General features: G+C 49.8%; 1 protein-coding gene across 3 annotated transcripts in view; it reads left to right on the top strand.

Moving 5' to 3' along the window:
* KIAA0586 (KIAA0586 ortholog) overlaps nucleotides 1-25,078 on the top strand; it is a 192,795-nt gene that overhangs the window by 44,354 nt on the left and 123,363 nt on the right. For 2 of the 3 annotated variants that reach the window (XM_073585636.1, XM_073585640.1), the window contains exons 13-16: nucleotides 9,962-10,034; nucleotides 10,871-11,125; nucleotides 15,840-16,017; nucleotides 18,049-18,240. In XM_073585636.1, coding sequence (XP_073441737.1) covers nucleotides 9,962-10,034; nucleotides 10,871-11,125; nucleotides 15,840-16,017; nucleotides 18,049-18,240 — 698 coding nt within the window. The remainder of the gene's footprint in view (nucleotides 1-9,961; nucleotides 10,035-10,870; nucleotides 11,126-15,839; nucleotides 16,018-18,048; nucleotides 18,241-25,078) is intronic. The other variant, XM_073585646.1, reaches the window with a different exon arrangement.

Raw genomic sequence — 25,078 nt, 5'->3', positions numbered from 1 at the left:
TTGGAGGACTCCGGATGTGGATCTCATGGCCTCAAGACTAAACAACAAGGTTCCTCGGTTCATTTTCCGATCGTGCGATGCTTGCGCCATTGGAGCGGACGCTCTAGTTCCGCCATACTTCCCTTGTTTCCGAGGGTCATCAAGAGGATCAGAGCGGAGGTAGTGCCAGTGATCCTAGTCGCGCCAGACTGGCCGCGCCGAGCATGGTATGCAGAACTAATACAACTAGTCGCCGACGTCTCCTGGCGACTTTCATATCATATGGATCTCTCTCGTAGGGCCCGATTTACCACCCTGGTTTCCCTCATGACGTGATTTCCATCATGATTAGTGCCAGGAAGCCTGTGTTCATGCGCATCTATCACCGCACCTAGACAACCTTCCTTTGTTTGTAGTGAAAGGTTCATTGTCGATCACTTCCGGTATTTTCCATTCTGGCCATATTGGATTTCCTTCAATCCGGATTAATATCAGGCCTTGCGCTTAGCTCGCTCAACGGCAAAATTTCGGCCTTGTCAGTGCTTTTCCAACACAAATTGCCACCGAGCTTCAGCTCAAGACGTTCATTCAGGGAGTTTCCCATGTGGAGTCTCCTTATAGAAGACCGTTTGACTCATGGGGCCTTAACCTGGTTCTCGGGGCCTTTCAGGAGGTTCCTTTTCGAGCTGATGCAGGACGTGTCACTGACCATCCTCTCTTGGAAGGTGGTCTCTCTAGTGGCAACTACGTCAATCAGTCGAGTTTCGAAATTGGCAGCCCTTTCCTGCCGTTCTCGGTTTCTGAATTTTCATCAGGAAAAGGTAGTTCTCAGTTCTCAGGACGTTCCCGTCCTTCCTGGACAAGGTCCTCTCCTCTTGCCATATCAACGGGGAAATTGTTTTGCCTTCCCTTTGTTCCGGCGCCAGTCCATCGCATTGAAAAGGCCCTCCACACCCTGTATGTGGTTAGGACGCTGAGACTATACATCTCGTGGGTGGCTCCTTTCCACAAGTCAGATGCCCTGTTCATACTTCCAGACCGGCATAGGAAGGGTCTAGCCAGGTTGATTCGCTTGGCGATTCAGGTATCCTACCATGTCAGGAACGCGCCTGTCCCAGCGGGGACTAAGGCGCACTCTACCCGGTCAGTGAGTGCCTCTTCGATTTTTCGGCACCAGGCCTCGGCAGAACAGGTCTGCAAGGCTGCGACGTCGTCCAGTCTGCATACTTTTACAAAAAGTTACCAAATTCATTCTCAGGCCTCTCCGCAAGGCCTCGACTTGGTCCAGCTTGTGTACCTTTACAAACATTGCCTAATTCATTCTCAGGCTTCTGCGGATGCAGCTCTCGGCATACGCTGCCTGCAATTGGCAGTACCATGGTGTTCACTCAGTGGTACATGGGGTATTAGCATATGTATGCTCCCCACCCAGGGACTGCTTTAGGACGTCCCACTGTCTCTGTGTCCCCCAATGAGAAATATGGATTTTTGTGTACTCACCGTAAAATCCTTTTCTCCGAGCCAATCATTGGGGGACACAGCACCCACCCTTTTTAGCCTATTGGCTCACTGTAGCATTCTTTGGCATTGATATTGTTATGGTTATTGTTAACTGTTTATGCTCCTACTGCTTTTCTCCTTCGTCTCATTGGGGGACACAGAGACTGTGGGGACACAGAGACTGTGGGGACACAGAGACTGTGGGTGTGTGCTTCTGCCGTCTGGAGGCTGACACTAAGTATACAAAAAAAGAGTTAGCTCCTCCTCCGCCGCATACACCCTCGCCCCCAGACCGGGCGTAATTCAGTTTTTTGCTTAGTGTCTGATGGAGGCACACGCAGTCTGGAGCTCCAGACTAGATTTTTTTTTTTTTTTTTTTCCTCTTTTTTTCTGTGAAGATAAGACAGGGGCGACGGATCCTATAGAGAGGGTCCGATCTCCCCAAATCATCAACGGGCGACCACGTGTGAGTAACCCTCCACGTGTTTCTCTCCCGCACCGAGGGACACATCTGGGACTTTTCCCCAGACAACCATTTTTCTTTTTTATTTTGTAAAGAGGCGGCAACGCATCCTGATAAGAGGATTGCGGTTTCCCCATCGTCCCCAACGGGCGAGCACGTGTGAGTGATCCTCCACGTTGTTCTCTCCTGCAACGTGGAAATGCCCCTACCACCCCTAGGTAGTGAGTCCAGGGGTGGAGTTGGAGGCGCAGGTAAGCCAGGGATTGAAGCGGAGAGCGGAGAGCGGTACAGTAGCCTCCCCCTCCCTGCCCAGGGATGGGGTTGAGAAGCACCTCTAGAGAGCCCCCTCGGTGGCCCGGCTCACCTTTTGTTAATAGGCCGGGACCAGGTAGTCCGCCTCTCACCCGGCGCTGCCCCCGGTGGGTAACGCCGCACGCGGAGCGCGGCCGGAGCCCCGCGGGCGGCCGCGGCCCCCGCTGTATGGGGAGATCCGTGAGCGCGCGCCCGCCCGCCGACTTCCAGGGATAGCCGGAAGCCCCGCCCACTAACTTCCGGGGGCGGAGAGCGGCGGGCGCGCACAGTGACCGGGGAGCTCCCGCCCCCCTCCCTCGAACGCCGCGCGTGGAGTGCGGCCAGAGCCCCGCGGGCGGCCACGGTCCCCGCTGTATGGGGAGGTCCGGAGTCCGCGCGCCCGCCCGCCGACTTCCGGGGGTAGCGGAAGCCCCGCCCACTAACTTCCGGGGGCGGAGAGCGGCGGGCACGCACAGTTACCGGGGACCTCCCGCCCCCCTCCTTGCATTTCCTCGCCGAAGTGGGGCCGGAAGCCGCCCCCTATCTCCCGGAGTGCGAGTGCCCCGGCGAGTAACGCCGCACGCCCCGTGGAAGAGACGCAAGGTGGGACATTACCGGTGGGTAAGTGCATCCCCGTTGCGAGTGCCGCACTAGTAGTCAAGGAAGGGGTTATCCTCCTCCTCCTACCCTACCTTGCAATATGTCTGGCAAAGGGAAAGCTCACTTTCCTATACGCTGTTTGCGTTTCCTGTGGGGTCAGGCTGCCTAAAGCACAGCCGGGTAAATTTTGTGAAGCCTGCGAGTCGGAGCGAGCCCAGGAGCCCCCCATTGTTGCAGAGCCCAGAGGTCAGGACCCTCCAGAATGGGCGGTGTCTTTATCACACTCTATGATGTCCCTTACAAGGGCAATTGAGTCTCTCCAAGGCCCAGGCAGGGACAAGGATGGTGGTCTGCCAGCGGAAGACAGCTCGTCCACGTCTCAGGACCCTCCGACCGTTAGAGGCCGCTCCAGCACCAGACAAGCTCATAGCAAAAGAGCTCATTCCCCGTCGGCCGGACCCTCTGGGGCTTCGGTGGCGGGTATTAGGGTATCTCGTTCCCCGTCGCCGAGCTCAGGAAGCGAGCAGGATGAGGGCGAGGAGGAGGAGGAGGCCTGGAATCCAGAAAGCCTGGGATACCAAGACTCGGTGGACAGCCTCATTGAGGCAGTCAACCAGACATTAGAGATCGAGGACGATGTGTCCACGGCCTCAGGTCACAAGGTCTCCTTCAAAAAGACCAGGCGACCGCATAGAAGGTTTGCCACGCATCCGGAGTTCGAGGAGCTAGTTCAGAAACATAGGGAACACCCGGATAAGCGTTTTGCAATGCAAAAAGCGCTGCAAGCTAAGTATCCGTTTCCTCCTGAACTCCATAAGGGATGGGTGGAGTCGCCAGTAGTGGACCCACCGGTATCACGTTTAGCGTCAAGATCGCTATTGTCGATACCCAGCGGTTCTTCTATCAAGGACCCAACTGATCGCCTTATAGAGGGGCTTGCCCGCTCGGTGTATGAGGCAGCGGGGTCGGCCCTAGCCCCCTCCTTTGCGGCTACTTGGGTGGCTAAGGCCATGGTTTCATGGGCGGACGCTCTGCAGAATGCCCTCCAAAACAGAGACCTGCCTGCGGAGGTCTTGGAGGTGACAAATCAGATCTTAGGGGCAAGTGATTTTCTCGTCAGCGCCTCTCTGGACGCGGCCGAGTGTTCTGCGGTGGCAGCAGCAAATGCGATTGCCATTAGGCGAGCATTATGGCTGAGATTGTGGAAAGCGGATTCTATCTCCAAAAAATCCTTGACCTCATTGCCTTTTCAGGGCAATCGGTTGTTCGGTGAGAAGCTTGATAAGCTTATCTCAGAAGCCACAGGGGGGGAGGAGTAGTTTCCTCCCGCAGCAGAGGACTTGGCCAGCATTCAGGCAGACACAGAGGCGTTTTCGGCCCTTTCGTAACCCCTGGAGGGGGACTTCGGCCAGAGCATCCACCTCCGCAAATGATGGTCAGATTAGGGAAAGGCAAATCTCTTACAGAGCCAATCCGCTGGGTAGAGGCCGAGGCCGTTTGCCCAGAACAAGGGGGGCCAGATCCCAAAAGCCTCCAGCAAAATGACTCGAGGCGCTTCGTACCTACGGACGACAGAGTGGGCGGACGCCTACTAAGGTTCAGCCACGTTTGGGTCGCAGTGGCACGCGACGCTTGGGTGGCAGAATTGATATCGTCCGGGTACAAGATAGAGTTTCTCGGACTCCCGCCACGGCGATTCTTCCGTTCCCGGCTTTCCGGAACAGAATCGCAGGCGGAGAGTTTGTTACAGGCCATAATGACGCTACAGCGCAACGGGGTCATTGTCCCAGTACAGAAAAGCGAAGAGACACAAGGTTTTTACTCCAACCTGTTTTCGGTCCCCAAAAAGGACGGGACAGTAAGGCCAGTATTAGATCTAAAAATCCTGAACAAATTCATCAGAGTCAGGCGGTTCCGCATGGAATCCCTCCGTTCGGTCATTGCAGCCATGGATCCAGGGGAGTTCCTGGCCTCGATCGACGTGCAGGATGCATATCTGCACATTCCGATTTTTCCTCCACACCAGAGGTTCCTGCGTTTTGCGATCGGAGGGCGACATTTTCAATTTGTTGCTCTGCCCTTCGGTCTGGCCACTGCTCCCAGAGTCTTTACGAAGATAATGGCGGTGGTTATGGCCATCCTGCATGCTCGGGGCATAACGGTACTACCTTACCTGGACGACCTTTTGGTAAAGGGGCCGTCGTTTCAGGCGTGCCAGGAGAATGTCAGTATCACGCTGGATACCCTGGCGCGTCTAGGCTGGTTGATCAATCGGAACAAGTCGTCCTTGGTTCCAGCCCAGAGAATCGTATTCCTACGCATGGTTTTCAACACCTCCCGGGGGCTGGTGATCCTCCCTCAGGACAAGGCGCGAAAGATCAAACAGGGGGTACGGAACCTTCTACAGCCAGGCTCCAGATCCATCCGGTACGGCATGAGTGTGTTGGGCAGAATGGTGGCGGCGATGGAGGCAATCCCGTTTGCCCAGTTCCATCTCCGTCCGCTTCAGCATGCGCTCTTGTCAGCATGGGACAGAAGGCTGCTATCCCTCAGTCATCGGTGCAATTTGTCTCCGCTAGTCCGACGATCACTCCGATGGTGGACTCGCGACTCGTCTCTGGTCCAGGGGAAACCCTTTCCCCCGGAACAGTGGTTGGTGGTGACGACCGATGCAAGCCTGCAAGGTTGGGGAGCAGTTTTCCAGAGTCACACAGCCCAGGGGTGGTGGTCCATTCAGGAGATAATTCTCCCGATCAACATTCTGGAGATACGGGCAATACGATTGGCCCTGCAACATTTTCAGTGTTTCCTGAGACACCGGCCGGTGCGCATTCAGTCGGACAATGCTACAGCAGTAGCATATGTCAACCATCAGGGGGGCACGCGCAGCCAAACAGCCATGCGCGAGGTTGGACTGGTACTGCGTTGGGCCGAAAAGAACCACGTGGTAATTTCAGCGGTGCACATTCCGGGAGTCGAAAACTGGGCGGCAGATTTTCTCAGCCGACAGGGGGTCGCGGCAGGGGAATGGTCCCTGCACCCCGAGGTTTTTCAACAGATCTGCCAACGGTGGGGGACACCAGACGTGGACCTTATGGCATCCAGAGAGAACGCCAAAGTGCAAAGGTTCGTCGCTCGATCCCTCGACCCGCAGGCGATCGCAGCAGACGCTCTGGTGCTTCCATGGAGCCAGTTGCGTCTCCCATACTTGTTCCCCCCGCTACCTCTGCTTCCAAGGGTCATCAGAAAGTTAAGGAGAGAGAAGGTTCCAGCAATTCTGCTAGCTCCAGACTGGCCTCGGAGGGCCTGGTATGCAGATCTGGTTCAGCTAGTGGTGGACGTATCCTGGCGTCTACCAGATCGGCCGGACTTGCTGTCCCAGGGGCCGATCTACCATCCGAACTTAGGGGCCCTGTGTTTGACGGCGTGGCCATTGAATCTTGGCTGTTAACACAGGCAGGATTCAGGCGCGATGTGGTGGCCACGATGGTGAGTGCCCGAAAGCCTTCCTCGGCGAAGGTATATCATCGGACTTGGGAAGTTTTTTTCCGTTGGTGTAGGGATCGCGGAGTGGCTCCTCTGGTTTTTTCAATCCCCAACGTACTGGCTTTTTTTGCAGGCAGGGCTGGACGCAGGATTGGCTCCGAGTTCGCTCAGGACGCAAATCTCGGCCCTGTCGGTCCTTTTTCAACGAAAGGTCGCTTCGGTCTGGCAGGTTAAGACGTTTATGCAGGGGGTCGCACATTTAGTACCCCCCTATAAGGCGCCGACGGAATCATGGGACCTGAACTTGGTGCTCAGGGCCCTTCAGGAGCCCCCCTTCGAACCCTTACAAGAAGTCTCCTTACCTTACCTGTCCAGGAAGGTCGTTTTTCTGGTAGCTATTACGTCTATTAGGCGGGTTTCGGAATTGGCGGCTTTATCTTGTAAACCGCCGTTCTTGACTTTTTATAAGGATAAGGTAGTTTTAAGGCCAGCTCCTCCCTTCTTGCCGAAGGTTGTCTCTGCATTCCATATCAACGAGGACATTGTCTTACCCTCGTTTTGCCCGGCACCGGTGCACAGGGTAGAAAAGGCTTTGCACACACTGGATCTGGTAAGAGCTCTTAGGAGGTATGTGACAAGGACAGCATCTTTCCGCCGGACAGACTCTCTATTCGTGATCCCAGAAGGGCGGCGGAAGGGGCTTGCTGCGTCCAAAGCGACTTTGGCCAGATGGGTTCGCCTGACGATTCAAGAATCTTATGAATTGAGTGGCACGCCGGTTCCGGCAGGGATCAAGGCACACTCGGCTCGAGCAGTGGGTGCCTCATGGGCACTGCGACACCAAGCTTCAGCGGAACAGGTGTGCAAAGCAGCTACCTGGTCCAGTTTGCATACGTTTGTCAAACATTATAACGTACATACCCAGGCATCCTCGGATGCAAGCCTGGGAAGAAAGATTCTCCAGGCAGCAGTTGCGCACCTCTAATCAGGGGCGCAAAATAGCATGGATTGGGTGAGCTAAGATCCCGCCCAGGGACTGCTTTAGAACGTCCCACAGTCTCTGTGTCCCCCAATGAGACGAAGGAGAAACATGGATTTTTGTGAGTACTCACCGTAAAATCCTTTTCTCCGAGACGCTCATTGGGGGACACAGCACCCACCCTACTAGCCAGTTGGCTTTTGCTTATTTTAAGTTATACAAATCCTTATGTAAGGATCAGGGTGGTCCCTTTTCCAGACGTATAATTTCTTGCCTGAGTTTAAGGCGCGTTCTCCTACTGCTTATGCACTAAACTGAGTTACGCCCGGTCTGGGGGCGAGGGTGTATGTTGCGGAGGAGGAGTTAACTCTTTTTTTGTATACTTAGTGTCAGCCTCCAGACGGCAGAAGCACACACCCACAGTCTCTGTGTCCCCACAGTCTCTGTGTCCCCCAATGAGCGTCTCGGAGAAAAGGATTTTACGGTGAGTACTCACAAAAATCCATGTTTTTCACCGAAATGGAGAATCTCAGCCAGCGAGAGGGTGTATACTGCAGGGAAGGAGCTAACTTTTTTTCTGGTTTACTTAGTGTCCTCCTGGTGGCCAGCAGCATAACACCCACGGTGTTTGTCACCCCAGTGATTGTCACCACAGTGATTGTTAATCACCCCAGTGATTGTCTCTGAGAAAAGGATTTTACGGTGAGTACACAAAAATCCCAATTTAATCTTATCACCCCCCCATATTTTCCTATACGTATACCTTCCCAATCTCGAAGCGGCAATACTTCTCCCAAGAGCCCCTAGAACCAACCCATAGCATGAAGGCCCCCCATAATCCCGTAGAGGGCAATACTTCTCCCAAGAGCCCCTAGAACCAACCCATAGCATGAAGGCCCCCCCTTCCCCCCCACTGTTGATGAACATAACAAACCATTACCAAAGACTCCCAATGTGTTTCTCCCCTCTAAACCAGAGAGTGGGTAACTCTATACCTAGCAAACTCACAAACGTTATCTCAAAACAGTGAATTACTTTCAATCCCTAAATTTCTCCTCCACTTATATGTGCTATCATCTACAGTCCCTCCATTGATCATAATAACTAGAACGCAGGAATAAAAAGGCTCTGTATAACAACCATATCCATCTTCCCTTTTTCACAAGTATACGGCCCACCAGGTCTCTCAGGGCGTCTTCTCACTTCTCCCTTCCTTTACCAGCTCTGATCCTTTTCTCGTTCAAGTCCAGCCACTTGGTGGCCTCCTCCGGAGTTGGAAAGAAATGAACAGATCCCAGGGCCACAACCCTGAGTTTAGCAGGATACAAAGTAGAGTACGCCAGTTCCATATCTCTCAACCTTTTCTTCACCCCACCATACCGCATTCTTTGCCTCTGAACCTCAGCCAATTAGTCGGGGTATATGGACACTGTTTGGCCATTAATACCTATATCCTCAGCCGTTCTTGCCTCCCGTAGGATAATATCTCTATTCCTCTAGTTAAGGATCCTGGCCAGGATGGTACGGGGGAGAGAACGCGGTGTGCTCTCTCCACTGCGAACAGCTTGCTCAGATTGTTAGTACCAAATTTATTGCGAAGCCAGTCTTCAAAAATTGCTGTAGGATCAGTCTCTTCAGGGATGCACACCAACCACACATTGTTCTGCCTATTGCCATTTTCTAGATCATCATTTTTATCAGCCAGAATGTTACACCGCTGCAGGCGTTGAGTGTGGGACTTCTGCAGCTTAGAAAGTTGGTCCTCCAGTGTGCTCACTCTTTCTTCCACCACCCCCACTCTGCTATCAGCCTTGTTAATGGCTGCCTTCATGTTGATCATTTCCTCCTTTATACCATCCACTCTCTTCGTAAGGGTAATTAGTGCAGTTTTGCAAAACTTAACCAGATCGTATATGCCTCTCATTGTGGGCTCCCCTGCTACAGGCTCCTCAGAAGTCTCCTGCGTCATACTTTCCCGCTCCTGCCTTCTCTCCTCTCCCTCTGGCCCCTCCTGTACAGTATACTTCTCCAGATCTTCTCCATCCAGTTTCTCCCCAGTCTCCTCCTCACCCCTTCGGCCGTCTCCTGTGCTGCTCTGTCTACTCGCTCAAATCTTTCAAGTTTAGCAGCAATTTCAAACCACTTTGGTATGCTGCATTAGCTGCATCAGATTTCTCCACTGCCTCCACACTGTCGGCACCATCTTGGACCTGGCTCCCTGCTCCTGCTCCCGCATCCTTCTGCCTTTTTCTCGTTATTACCGCAGTCTTCATTTACACCGCACGTCGGCCGGTTCCTGTGATCTTCTGCCCCCGGTGTAGGGCGGCATCGGTACTCTGGAGGCACTTTTAACCAGATAAAATCAGGATTACAGCGGAGGAGTCTTGAAAGCAGTCTGCTCATATGGAGTGCTAGGCCACTCCTTCTATTTATTTTCAACATAAAATGTGTATGTGAATGAGTAATGTTTAAATTCTAACTTGTATACAGTGGGGGTAAAAATTATTTCATAATCTGCCGATTTTGCAAGTTTTCCCACCTACAAAGAATGAAGAGGTCTGTAATTTTTATAGTAGGTACACTTCAACTGTGAAAGATATAATCTAAAAATAAAATCCAGAAAATCACATTGTGATTTTTATTTGTTTTTTTTTTCTCCCCAGTGATGTAACAGAGAAAATTCGACTTCAGAAGCTTGTGGATTCAGTGATTACTGAAATCACTGCTGAAGTTCAGGTTAGTCATAAGTCAGCATATACGAGACATTTTTATTGGTTGGCAAATCACAGTTGGTTTATTTAGTTGAAGACTGTTCCCTTCTTTTCTGTAAGCCACTAGGTTTGCGGAGATTCCTGACATATAAGTATCTTTCATCATTGAATTGCTTTAGTCAACTAATTGTGTGCGGTAGATGAATGATCATACAGTGATGGTCGCTCTATTGAGCCCGTACACGGCCCTGTGATGGAGAATGTGCGGACCATAGACTTACTATTGAGCTCGCACACCGCCCTGTGATGGGGGACATATAGACCATAGACTTATTATTTACCCCGTACACCGCCTGGTGATGGGGGATTTACTGACCAGAGGCTTACTATTGAGCCCGTACACCTCCCTGTGATGAAGGATGTACGGACCATAGACTTACTAATGAGCTCGTACAGTGCCCTGTGATGGGGGGTTTATGGACTTTAGACTTACTAATGAGCCTTTACACCACTCTCTGATGGGGGATGTATGGACCATAGACTTACTGTTGAGCCCGTACACCTCCCTGTGATGGGGGATGGATGGACCATAGACTTGTTATTGAGACCGTACTCTACCCTATGTATGTACGGACCATAGAATTACTATTGAGGCTGTATACCTCCCTGTGATGGGGGACTTATAGACCATAGACTTATTATTGACCCCACACACGGCCCTGTGATGGGGGATATACGGACTTTCGACTTACTTTTGAGCCCGTACAACACCCTGTGATGTGAGCCTGACATCCCCAGAGACTTTATATCTCTATATGAATCAATTCCCTGGTGTTTAGTATGTGATTGTATTATTTCCAGGATGAAATGGCGAAAGAAGACTCCAAAAAAAAGAAGGCAGATGAGAGCTGTAAAGAGTCTGCTGTGAGGAAAAACACAGGAAGCGCCAAAGACATAAAAGATAGATATCGGGACATCAAAGCTCCATCGAGCAGCGTGATGAAGAGTACAAAGCCTACATCTGGGGGCCCGGCCAAACCTCAGTGTAAGAAGAGTGGAGAGAAGCTCGCAGGGCTGAGCGGAAAAGTCTTGTCAATGAAAGATGGAAGTTCAAAGGTGAGATCCAGCGAGACCTGACCATACAAAGGTTCTACTACACACGTGTTCTCCTCACCTCTATTCCTGGTTGTTTTCCACAATACTTCGTAGAGTCAAGTCTATATTATTTTCTTATAATAGAAACTTAATCAGCAATTTCAATAAATTTTTTTTTTGCCAAAGTACATATGAGCTCAAAGGTAAAAGGTAAAAATTTGCATCAAATTGCAGTGAAAATTCAACATTAATGCAATATGTGATACATTGTTAGTGGCAGTCATTGAACAGTAGTAAATGCTCTCTGGTAAACATGTGCAAACACATTACATGTACATTTTTTTCCTCCATTACATAAGCTGCTGCCCAAGACGTTGAACTACAATTTACTTTACTATTCCTACTCCGATCATGTGCATTTTCACTCATAGGAGTTAGAAGTGTTTCAGTTTTGGAAAACCTCTCTTTTTAAAAAAACAAAAAAACGTATCCTTTACTTGCTCTCCTCAGGTCCATCTCTGAGTCTACGCCGCTACTCCCAGTGTCGGTTATTGGCTACAGTGCTGACCTCACATCAACAGCACTTCAGCCTGTCATTGAATTCAACAGCTTGTGTCATCAGTTCGGTCAGAGTCGCCGAGCTTCAGTCATTGGCTGCAGCGTCGATAACATAGTGTCAATAACCGAGATGAGAGCAGCAGTGCACTGGACGTGGGGAGGGTGAACAAAGAACTTTTTTTTTTTCAAATATATACAAACATAGGCCGTGTGAGAGGGCGTATACGGGAGCGGCGGCCATTACACAGCCACTGGAATGCTTTTTCCATACTCTGGTTATATCCAGCCGTAAGCTGGAGGATGTTGGCCACCCACAGATCTTATATTGATGACTGATCAATGTCTTTACCTATATTTGTCGGCTTCTTGTATGCCAAGGTTTCTGCAGAACTACTATACCCTCACTTGTCTTCCCTTCTTTTGAGGTCCATGCTGTCAGACTCTACATCCCCTTCTCCATGCGAGTAGCGGTGGTGTATCGCCCTCCGGGCCCCTCCCATCAGTTTCTGGATCACTTTGCCACCTGGCTTCCACACTATCTCTCCTGTGACATCCCAACCCTCATCATGGGAGACTTCAACATTCCCACTGCCCTTCCCCTCTCACCATCTGCTTCTCACCTTTTATCTCTAACCTCCTCTTTCGGCCTCTTAAAGCATACTAACTCTCCCACGCATGAAGATGGAAACTCTCTCGACTTGGTCTTCTCTCGGCTTTGCTCAGTGGATGATTTCACAAACTCCCCTCTCCCGCTCTCTGACCACAGCCATCTATCATTCTCTATCAAGAACTTCCATCCTGCCCAGGTCACCCCCACTGTCCATACTTATAGAAACATACAGGCCATTAACACCCAAAAACTTATGAAGAACTTGCAGTCATCATTGCCCCGGCTATCTCCTCCCTCTCATGTCCTGATTCTGCACTGAAGCATTGCAATGAAACACTTCAAAGTGCCCTGGATGAAACTGCACCGCCTATACATAGAACAACTAGGCACAGACGGCGACAACCCTGGCACACGCTACAAACACTTTTCCTACTCTGGTGCTCCAGGTGCGCTGAACGTCTGTGGAGAAAATCCAATCTACCTGAAGATTTCATCCATTATAAGTTTATGCTTAAAACATACCACACTGCCCTTCACCTCTCAAAACAAACCTATTTCAACACCCTCATCACCTCACTGTCCAATAACCCTAAACGTCTCTTTGACACTTTTCATTCCCTACTTAACCCAAAAGTACAGGCCCCAACCACGGATCTCCATGCTGACGATCTGGCTAATTATTTCAAAGAAAAAATTGACCATATCTGACAGGAAATTATCTCCCAATCACCTCATACCATGCACTGTCCTCTCTCCCCCACTGCATCTAGCGCACTCTCTGATTTTGAACCACTAACAGAAGATGAAGTAATCAGGCTCCTTGCATCTTCTCGCCCTACCACTTGCACCAGTGACCCCATTCCATCACATCTCCTCCAGTCCCTTTCCCCTGCTGTTACCACTCATCTAACAAAAATATTCAACCCTCACTCTCTTCTGGTATCTTTCCTTCCTCATTTAAGCATGCCATCATACAGCCATTACGTAAAAAACCATCCCTTGACCAAAACTGTGTCGCTAACTATAGACCTGTCTCTAATCTTCTCTTCATCTGTAAACTCGTGGAACGCCTGGTACACACCCGTCTTATCCGCTATCTCTCAGATGACTCTCTCCTCGACCCTCTACAATCTGGTTTCCGCTCTCTACACTCTACTGAAACTGCCCTCACTAAAGTCTCTAATGATCTACTAACAGAGAAATCTAATGGTCTCTCCTCCATGCTAATTCTCTTGGATCTCTCCGCAGCATTCGACACTGTGGATCATCAGCTCCTCCTCACTATGCTCCGTTCCATTGGCCTCAAGGACACCGTTCTCTCCTGGTTCTCCTCCTATCTCTCTGACCGCTCCTTTACTATATCTTTTGCTGGCTCCTCCTCCTCTCATCTTCCCCTTACTGTTGGGGTTCCTCAAGGATCGGTTCTAGGCCCCCTCCTCTTTGTATACTGCCCCTATTGGTCAAGCAATCAGTAGATTTGGGTTCCAGTACCATCTCTATGCTGATGACACCCAATTATACACTTCTCCTGATATCACGCCTGCCTTTTTGGAAAGCACCAGTGATTGTCTTACTACTGTCTCTAACATCATGTCTTCTCTCTATCTGAAACTGAACCTGTCAAAAACTGAACTCCTCGTATTTCCTCCCTCTACTAACCTATCTATGCCCGACATTGCCATTTCCGTGTGTGGTTCCACCATTACTCCCCAGCAACATGCCCGCTGTCTTGGGGTCATACTTGATTCAGAGCTTTCATTCACCCCCCACATCTGGTCATTTGCTTGCTCTTGTTATCTGCACCTCAAAAACATTTCTAAAATTCGACCCTTTCTTACTTTCGACTCTGCAAAAACTCTTACTGTTGCTCTTATTCATTCTCGTCTGGACTATTGTAACTCTCTACTAGTCGGTCTCACTCTTACCAAACTCTCCCCTCTCCAGTCCGTCATGAATGCTGTAGCTAGGATCATATTCCTCACCAATCGTTATACCGATGCCTCTACCTTGTGACAGTCCTTACACTGGCTACCCATCCACTCCAGAATTCAGTATAAACTTATTACCCTCACCCACAAAGCCCTCCATGGCTCAGCACCACCCTACATCTCCTCCCTCATCTCAGCCTACCACCCTACCTGTGCCCTCCGTTCTGCAAATTACCTGAGGTTAACATCCTTATTAATCAGAACCTCCCACTCCCGTCTCCAAGACTTTTCACGTGCCGCACCAATTCTTTGGAATGCACTACCCAGGCTAGTACGATTAATCCCCAATCCCCACAGTTTTAAGTGTGCCTTAAAAACACATTTGTTCAGACTGGCCTATCGCCTCAACGCATTAACCTAGATATCCCTGTGTGGCTCATTTCAAAATTTTTTACCAGTTAGGTTCCTCGCCTCATGTTCTCACATGCTTTTTGCATTTAATAGCCCTCTGTGTCTGTACTGTTACATATTTAGACTGTTACCTGGTTCATGCAGCAACAGGAACACCTTACACTAGGGATGGTCCAAACAATAAAAACAATAAAAGCAATTGTTACCACCCACCTTTCGTGTCTCCCCTTTTTCCTTATAGATTGTAAGCTTGCGAGCAGGGCCCTCATTCCTCTTGGTATCTGTTTTGACCTATGTGTTTATTGCTATGCTGTGCTGTAATGCTATGCTGTGCTTGTCTGTAGAAGTCCCCTCTATAATGTAAAGGGCTACGGAATATGTTGGCGCTATAGAAATAAAATTATTATTATTATATTAAATAGAAAAAAGTAACAGGCATTGAAGGATTGAGCAAGAGCTGCCACCAGTAGGAGATGATTTTGGAAAATGGTTTTAACTTTAGTTTAGAATTGTCTTCTCAACTTAGGGATCCTGTCTTGGCTGGGAAATACATCAGAAATGCATAAATGTTTCCCTAGTGTGACACAGAAGTAATCCATCATCCCTAATCCATCCAACACTTCCATACAGATGACCCCCCCTCCGTGCCGAAAATGTTTACATAGCCCCAGCGTGTGGGAGAACTACAGCAGGTAGCCAGTAAATCAATGTCAGACGTCTTACACTGACGAATGTTCTGTGTCACAATCGGAGACTTTAGACCACCTTTTGAAGCAATTTGCTACAACTTTTGGCTAACACTAAACCCTAAAAAGCAACGACTCCCAAAAAGACACAAATTTGTGTGACACGTTCAGTTTTTTTTTTTTAAACGAAAGTTGAAAAATTGTTCATGAGGTTCCAGGAAGGGGGGTATGGACAGTCACATTTGAACAGATTTATTTAAGCTTCACGCCAGAAAATGTTGCACATTTTTGCTGAACTATGCATTTGCTTCTTTGTTGTGTAGACATCATCTTCTAACTATAGGTCAGTCTAAAACTGTGCAACATTTATAGGCTATAGGAGGCAAACTGTGCCAAATTTTTAAGGAGATCCAATTATTACATTGTTTTTTAACCAAAAATACATACATTTATGGAAGAAGTGTCCCCAAAGGTGGACACCCAATGAGGTAGTTTCTAGCGTCGTTTGCTATATTGCTACTAGAGTTCTCCCTCTTTCCCAGGGGCCTCAGAAGGTCGACGTGTCCTCTGTGATGGATGAAGAAATGCTGAACCGAGTGTATGGGACACCTGTCTATCAAGGACACCGCAGCACTATGAAAAAGGGACCGTATCTTCGCTTTGGCTCTCCCCCTGCTAAGCCCAAGCCCCAGAGGCCTAAAGTTCTGGAGACTGTGAGGGGTAAGTGACTTTAAGCCTTTAAATGGAAAGCAAAGACAAATTCTTGGAATGATTCATTCTCAAATATTGACCCCCAAAATCGTAAAATGCACTGATGTCCCAAACATAGTGTGTGTTCATAGGGCGTTTTTTTCACAGGTTTTGGCTTGGAAAACTAGCACAGTTATTCAGTAAGAAAACCACATTGACCTTCACACGGCTACAGTTGTTCCTGGTGCAGTTTCTGACAGATTAAATCTGAAAATTGTGCAAATTTGCCCCATTAAATGAGCCTTGAAGTTTTCTCAGATTCATTCTTTAGGAGAGCCAGTTGAGACAGTTGGACCACCCAAAATCTGTGTTCCCTGATGCCGCAAGCAGGGGTAGCTATGTCTCTGCATCATTGGAGGAGCGTATGGGCATGGGAGCTAGTTGGATCCAGTGATCCAGCCAACTTCTGAGTCCAATGTGCAAGCTGAATAACAAAGAGCTTGTAAGTGCTACGTTCGTTGCTTAGGAGACTAGTCACCGCTGAATGACTGCAGGGGTAACCAAGATGATGAGCTGTAAACAAGGAAATTAAAAATCCCACTGTGCCTGAGAACAGAGAAGATTTTTAATGACAAGTAAAATGCAAAGTTGCTTTTTTTTTTAACAAGAATTTAGCAATTTAATATTACCCAAGTTTCCTGATGCAGTTATATGGATCAAATGGTCTTTGTTTTTTCAATGCATATTTGTTCCATGTGAATATTCCCTTAGACGAGCAATGGGCAATTATTCATTTTCCCACGGGCCACATGAGAGACCATGACTGATTTGTTTATAAAAAAAAAAAAAAACCAGTAAATCATACAGCCTTTGTACCTTGATCAACAGCTCCTAACACAATATGTTTTCCCCACAGTCCCCCCACACAGTATAATGTCTCCACACAGCTCCCCACACAGTATGATGTCCCTGCAGTCCCTCCACACGGTAAGATGTCCTCACAGTTCCTCCACATAGTCTGATGTCCCCACACAGTATAATGTCCCCACAGTCCCTCCTAACAACTCCCCACGAAGTATGTCATCACAGTCCCTTCGTACAGCTCCCTAAAGTATGATGTCCCCACACTCCCTCTATACAGTATCTAGTTCTTCAGCACAGCTCACCACAGTATGTTGTCCCCACAGCCCCTCAACACAGCAACCCACAGTCCCTCCACACACTATGATATCCCCGCAGTCCATCCACATGGTATGATGTCCCCACACGGTATGATGTCCCCACACGGTGTGACGTCCGTATACACGGTATGATTTCCTCACACAGTATGATATCCACACAGTTCCTCCACATAGTCTGATGACCCCACAGTCCCTACTCACTGCTCCCCACGCAGTATAATGTCACCACAGTCCCTCAGCACAGCTCCCCACAGTGTGATGTCCTTCAGCACAGCTACCCACAGTATAATGTCTCCACAGTCCCTCAGCACAGCTCCCACAGTATGATGTCCTTCAGCACAGCTCCCCTCAGTATAATGTCTCCACAGCCCCTCAACACACTTACCCACAGTCCCTCGACTCAGTTTGATATCCCCGCAGTCCATCCACATGATATCATGACAGTATGATGTCACCACAATATATCCACTCTTCTCCCCACACAGTGTGATGTCCTCACAGTCCCTCCACACAGCTCCCCACAGTATTTTGTCCCCTCAGTCTCTCCACACAGTATTTCCCCATACATGCACCGTATGATGTCCCTGCGGTTCCTCCACACAGTATGTCATCACCTCACAGTTTCATGTCCCCAAACAGCCTGCCGTGATGTATATTTCCAAGAAGCCCATCACACAGTATGATCTCTGTTCAAGCATTGTATTCACCTATATCTGCATCCCAAGGTGATCAGAGACATGAGCCCCAAGGCTGGACAACCCCTTAAAGTGCTCTTTATAAACCTCTCAGTAGCACAGATCCAGCCTGTGTTTGCTGGTAGCTTCTATGGAGACCCTGTCTGCAGTACATTGTCAAAACACATGACTTTTGGGTTTTGCAGGTGTTAAGCTCAAATCAGCTAAAATACAGACCGCTTCCCCTGATATGGAGAGAGTCATTGTAAAATCCCGATCACCTGAGTATTCTCTACGAAAGAGTTACGAGCCGCAGTATGCATTTGTTCCGTCAGGCGAGATGCAGGCATCAGACACCACAATGCAGGGGCACCTCATCGAAATGGCTATCCCACTGGGTAAGATCGGTTTATTACAGGGGTTGTCCACAGGACCTGCCATATAGGTCTGGTCGATGATCGCGTGCTCTGCTGTATTTGGAGTGAATAGAGTCAGCCGGCACGTCTGATGCGAAGTCTCCTGCCACCATGATTGGGGGATCTTATACCCCGTTCTGATCATCTTTTAGACGTGTGTATGCCATAAATGTCTGTCGTGAGACATATCCTTTACATTTAGGAAAATTGCAGCGAGCAGGCCGGTGACTGCTTTCATACTGTTCTCTGACAGCTGATTGATTGCTATGGCCAGCACCCAGATTTTTTAGGGATAAGTATAATTTATCCTGAAATGGATTTTCCTGATCGCCTAGTGTAGATATTTCAAGCTAAAACCTCTGACTTTGAAGCAAGATAGAGAATGGTTCCCTGTGAGGTTCTAGAGGAGGCATGTTGTACACATGAACTATAGATGCTTTCATATAGCTGTGAACTTGGGTGACCCTTTCAAGTTTTCCCATATTTTTTTCCCATATGGATTTTGACAGCCCTTTAATCTTCAAACGATAGAATTTTTCCATCTTCAAAGAGCGAATTGTTTTGAAAATGGCCGCGCACCTTGGTACGAGCCCTCCCCATGGGTCCGCAGCGCTGACATCAGACAATAGACAAGAGTCCTGGGATCCCCGAGATCCACCCTACCCTCTCTGATTTATCCACAAAACCCTCACTGTTTGTATAGCTGCTCTCCCCCATGTGCAGTCATCCTACAGGGATTACCGCTCATTATTGGCTGCATTTAATATCATTTCAGCTGTGGTTATTTTTGGACTGTGTTAGCCAAGCTTAAAGGGATTGTCCAGGACTATGGATTCTATGAACCCTGTAGGTAGTCAATAGCATTTTTGGTTTATTAAAATGCATTAATTTTGTCAAAAAATCATTTTTGTAGTAGGATCCTTTGAAAACTGTACAACTGTTTGGCTTCTATGTATCATTGTACATAACAGAAGAGTTACCAGTGAGATCATTCTGAGGATTTAATTCTGATTTTCTCCTACGCCTCATTGGGGGACACAGACAGTGGGTGTTATTCTGCTTGCCACTAGGAGGACACTAAGTAAACCAGAAAAAAAAAGTTAGCTCCTCCTCTGCAGTATACACCCTCTCGCTGACTGAGATTTCTCCAGTTCATGCTTAGTGTCTGTAGGAGGCACTTGGGTCTGGTTTCAGACCCCACCGTTTTTACTTTATTTTTTAATTTTTCTGTAAATTTTTTTATTTTTTAATTAACGGAGTGAAGGGGGTGACTGTTCCTTTCTACGGGCCGCTCTCCTCCGAACCAACAGCAGGCAAGTACGCGGAGTATACCTCTCCGTACACTTTCCTGCGACGTTTGGGGCTGATTCCTCTAGCAATTTTGGCGATGATCCTTACGACCGGAGTTCGGTATTCCACGGACAGCGCTTACGGATATGAGGGCAAGCGCAATGGAGAAGACTGGACAGCGCTTACATAGGCCCTGAATCAGCCCCATAGCTCTCCATCCCCCTATCATAGGGAGGATCGATTGAGCATGGCCCCTTTAAGAACTCCTCCAGCTCTGCTACATCAGCCCAGGAGATGAGAGCCTGCATGGATGGCCGGACAGCGCTGAGCACTGGAGTTGAGGTATGGGGTCGGGTCCTGGCCCCCGGGAGAAGCGCTGATGTAGCGTCAGCGGCGGCACACTGGCCCCCCATCGGCCCCCCTCGGCTCTACAACGGGTAGCCTGCAATTTTAATAGTGCTGCCCACTAGCGCCGCCCCACCCTGCCCACCGGCGCCTACCGCGGGTAGGCTCAGAAATTTAGGCCCCGGCATTTCCGGCCTACTTGGCCGCAATTTGAATAGCGCCTCCCGCGCTATTATCGCCGCCCCCTCGCCCTGGCGCCTCTCATCCCTGACGAGAAGCGCAATTATTATCTCGGGGGCCATGTCCTTTTACCTCAGCCTGCTCTGGAAGCTGTGAGGCAAGCATTCTGCCAGATACCGGGTGACACTGCAGGGCCACCGCTATTCCTCCCGGGGGGACACAGCATAGGACCGGGTAAGCTACATCTTCCCTCAGATTAATAAAGCTTAACCCCTTCCCGGCACGTTCCCTGTAGCTGCAGCAGACTCTGCCGTTAACTCTTTCAGGAGCGCTATGTCTCAATCTAAGGAGGCAAACTGCGTTTTTTACCGTGTGTACCACTTGCAAGTCTGCCCTACCCAGTGCACAGACTAATCTGTTATGCACGGACTGCGACCCGGCCTACGCTCCGACCTTCGCTCAATCGCCCCTCACCGCCGCTGCTAACGGGCCTCCTGCGTTTAGTACCTGACTCTGAGTCTCTGACCCAGGCTATATTCTCCCTCCGGGAGGACTCTTTAAGCCAGAAGGCGTCCTCCCCCCCCCCCCCCCCCCCCCGAGGCAGGCGCTGGCGTCGGCCGGGAACCGTCCACCAAGGGATGATCAGGTCTGTAGAAGGCGGACCCATGACGCGTCCCCTAGTCCCGTTCACACCTCTGCATCTGCGACTCCTGTCTTCCGCTCTCCCTCTCCTGGAGTTCTCAGCGAGCATGACTCTGAATTTCGAATCTGACACGTCAGCCTCTCAGAATCCCCCAATTGATCAGGAGTCGCTTGATTCTCTTATAGAATCAGTCAACAGGATTCTGAAGTTGGATGAGGATAAAGTTCCCGCTCCAGCACATCCTATCTCACTTAAGAAAACCAAGCATGTGCGCAGGTTATTTACCAGCCATCCGGACTTTAAGTAAATTGTCCAGAAACATAGTGATCGTCCGCATAAGCGGTTCACAGGGCAAAAGTCTACTCAGGCTAAATACCCTTTTGATCTAGACCTAATGAAGGATTGGTTACAGTCCCCCCCCCGTGGACCCACCTGTATCACTTCTTGCTTCAAAAACGCTTCTATCCGTTTCTGAGGGTTCCTCAATTAGAAACCCCTCTAAATTGTCAGATTGACTACCTTGCCCGTTCAGTTTTTGAAGCTTTATGAGCAGCGCTTTTTCCAACAATCGCGGCAATTTGGGTCACTAAGGCAATGGCTGCTTGGGCAGAGGTCTTGATTACCTCCTTCCAGGGCACCAATCTTCCTCCGGAGGCAACCACGGTCGCCAGGCAGATAATTCACGCAGCAGACTTTGTAGTGGATGCCTCTTTTGATGCTGCCAATTGCGCTGCCCAAACTGCCGCTAATGCGATCTCCATTAGAAGAGCCCTATGACTCCGCGACTGGCGGGCGGATGCCACATCTAAAAGATCGTTGACTTCTCTCCCTTTTCAAACGGGTCGTCTTTTTGGAGAGAAACTGGATCAGCTCATTTCTGATGCTACCGGAGGAAAAAGTAAATTCCTTCCTCAACAAATGGCTGTTCGGACGTTTCGCAACCAACAGCCGACGCGCTTCGATCTTTTCGCAACAACTCCGGTTGGTCCTCCTCTACCTTCTCTTCTGGATCAGGTCCATCTCCGCACGGAGACAGATGCTCCCAGGTCTCATACAGACCTAACCGCTCTTGGAAACCCAGGCCTAGGACTTTTGGATCCAGGGGAGCCAGATCTCTTAGATCTACCCAATGACTTGTTGCTGTATCCAGCGGACGCCGACTTTCCTTCAGCCACACCTGGCTCGCGGTCGTCCACGACAAGTGGGTCAGGGAGCTGGTGTCCTCCGGATACAAGATAGATTTTTCCACTCCCCCTCCAACTTGCTTTTTCCTTTCCTCTCCCCCCCCAAAGGAAAGACGAGCCTTCCTTCGGGCTGTTCAGGCTCTCTTAAAGGACGGAGTCATCATTCCGGTCCCTCATCACCAAAGGTTCAGAGGATTTTATTCAAACCTTTTTGTGGTTTCAAAGAAGGACGGGACAATGTGACCCATTCTGGATCTCAAACTGTTAAATCAGTTTGTCACGGTTCGGCGATTCCTAATGGAATCTCTCCGATCAGGTGTCGCTTCCATGGAAAAAGGAGAGTTCCTAGCATCCATCGACATCAAGGACGCTTACCTTCACATTCTGATCTGCCCGTCTCACCAGCAGTTACTGCGTTTTGCAATTCACGAGGAACAATTCCAGTTCGTTGCTTTGCCCTTCGGACTCGCCACTGCCCCCAGGGTCTTTACCAAGGTCATGGCGGCTGTCATGGTCATTATCCTCTCTCGGGGAGTAGTGGTGTTACCGTATATGGACGACCTGCTCATCAAGGGTCCGTCCCTTCCATCCTGCGTGGAATCTGTGGAGATAACAGTAAATACACTTTCGCGCCTGGGGTAGAAGATAAACTTCGCAAAGTCTTCCCCGAAACCGGCTCAGCAGATTTCCTGTTTAGGAATGATCTTGGACACTTCCCGCGGGTTGGTCATTCTCCCTCCAGAAAAGACGCAAGCCTTACAACAGGCAGTGCAGACTCTTTCCCGTCCAGCTTCTCACTCCATTCGTTTCAGCATGAGAGTTCTCGGAAAGATGGTAGCTGCGATCGAAGCAGTTCCAGTTGCGCAGTTCCATCTCCGACCCTTACAACATGCGTTGCTGTTAGCTTGGGACAAGAACCCATTCTCCCTAGACCGTCAGATCCTTCTTTCCCTGCGGGTCAGGCAAGCCCTCAGGTGGTGGACTTTAAGGTCCTCCCTGAATCAAGGGAGATCTTTTCTCCCAGTAAGATGGTTGGTTGTAACCACCGACGCAAGTCTTCTCGGCTGGAGTGCGGTCTTTGGTCACCATACGGCACAGGGTCGTTGGTCAACCCGAGAGTCACGTCTCCCCATCAACATTTTGGAGATATGAGTGATCAGATTTGCTCTACGGAGTTTCCACCATCTCCTCACAGGTCACTCCATCAGGATGCAATCCGACAATGCCACGGTTGTAGCGTATATCAACCGCCAGAGAGGTACCCGGAGCAGGATTGCCATGCACGAAGTGAGTCACATCCTCCTTTGGGCCGAGACCAACCATTCATCCATCTCAGCAATCCACATCCCGGGCGTAGAAAATTGGCAGATTTCCTCAGTCGCCAAGGCATTGCCTCGGGAGAGTGGTCTCTTCATCCGGAAGTCTTTCAGCAGATTTGTCGTCGTTGGGGGACTCCGGATGTGGACCTCATGGCATCAAGACTAAACAACAAGGTGTCTCGGTTCATTGCCCGATCGCGCGATCCATGCGCCATCGGAGCGGACGCCCTAGTTCTGCCTTGGCACCGGTTCCGGCTCCCGTACATCTTTCCCCCTCTTCCCTTGCTTCCGAGGGTCATCAAGAAGATCAGAGCGGAGGATGTACCAGTGATCCTAGTCGCGCCAGATTGGCCGCGCCGAGCTTGGTATGCAGAACTAATACAACTAGTCGCCGATGTCCCCTGGTGACTTCCAGATCGCACAGATCTGCTTTCTCAGGGCCCGATTTACCACCAGAACTCCAGGGCCCTGTCTTTGACGGCGTGGCCGTTGAATCCTGGATTTTAGCACAGGCTGGGTTCTCTCACGATGTGATTTCCACCATGATTAGTGCTAGGAAGCCTGTGTCCAGGCGTATCTATCACCGCACCTGGAAAATCTTCTTTTCATGGTGCAAGGATCATGGTCGATCCCCTCTGGTGTTCTCCATTCTGGCCATATTGGAGTTCCTTCAATCCGAATTAAACTCAGGCCTCGCGCTTACCTCGCTCAAGGGCCAAATTTCGGCCTTGTCAGTGCTTTTCCAACGCAAAATTGCCACCAAACCTCAGGTCAAGACGTTCATTCAAGGAGTTTCCCATGTGGCGCCTCCTTATAGAAGGCCATTGGATTCATGGTACCTTAACGTGGTTCTCGGGGCCTTACAGGAGGTCCCTTTCCATCCGCTGCATGACGTGTCATTGACCGTCCTCTCTTGGAAAGTGGTCTTTCTAGTGGTAATTACGTCAATCAGACGAGTTTCGGAATTGGCAGCCCTGTCCTGCCGCTCTCTGTTCCTGAATTTTCATCAGGGCAAGGTAGTTCTCAGGACGTCCCTGTCCCCAAGGTCGTCTCCTCTTTCCATCTCAGCGAGGAAATTGTTTTGCCTTCCTTTTGTCCAGCGCCAGTCCATCGCATTGAGAAGGCCCTCCACACCCTGGATGTGGTTAGGGCTCTGAGACGGTGCATCTCGTGGACGGCTCCTTTCCGCAGGTCAGATGCCTTGATCATACTTCCAGAGGGGCATAGGAAGGGTCTAGCCGCTTCAAAGGCAACGCTAGCCAGGTGGATTCGCTCAGCGATTCAGGAATCCTACCGTGTCAGGAACGCGCCTGTCCCAGCAGGGATTAAGGCGCACTCTACCCGGTCAGTGGGCGCCTCTTGGGCCATTCGGCACCAGGACTCGGCAGAACAGGTCTGCAAGGCTGCGACTTGGTCCAGTCTGCATACTTTTACAAAACATTACCAAATTCATTCTCAGGCCTCTGCACATGCAGCTCTCGGCAAACGCATCCTGCAATCGGCAGTACCTCAGTGTTGACTCAGTGGTACATGGGGTATTAGCAGATGTATGCCCCCCACCCAGGGGCTGCTTTAGGACATCCCACTGTCTCTGTGTCCCCCAATGAGGCGTAGGAGAAATAGGGATTTTTGTGTGCTCACCGTAAAATCCTTTTCTCCAAGCCATTCATTGGGGGACACAGCACCCGACCCTGTTTCGCCTACTGGCTCATTTGTAGCATTCTTAGGTTTTGACATAGTTATGGTTATTGTTGACTGTTTAAGCTCCTACTGCTTTTTTCACTGAACTGGAGATATCTCATCAAGCGAGAGGGTGTATACTGCAGGGGAGGAGTTAACTTTTTTCTGGTTTACTTAGT

Source organism: Dendrobates tinctorius, unplaced genomic scaffold (assembly GCF_039654945.1).
Source record: "Dendrobates tinctorius isolate UK_male_01 unplaced genomic scaffold, ASM3965494v1 ptg000010l, whole genome shotgun sequence".
Lineage (NCBI taxonomy): Eukaryota > Metazoa > Chordata > Amphibia > Anura > Dendrobatidae > Dendrobates > Dendrobates tinctorius.
Note: the sequence above shows the minus strand (reverse complement) of the source record. Positions and strands in the feature narration are given on the sequence as shown.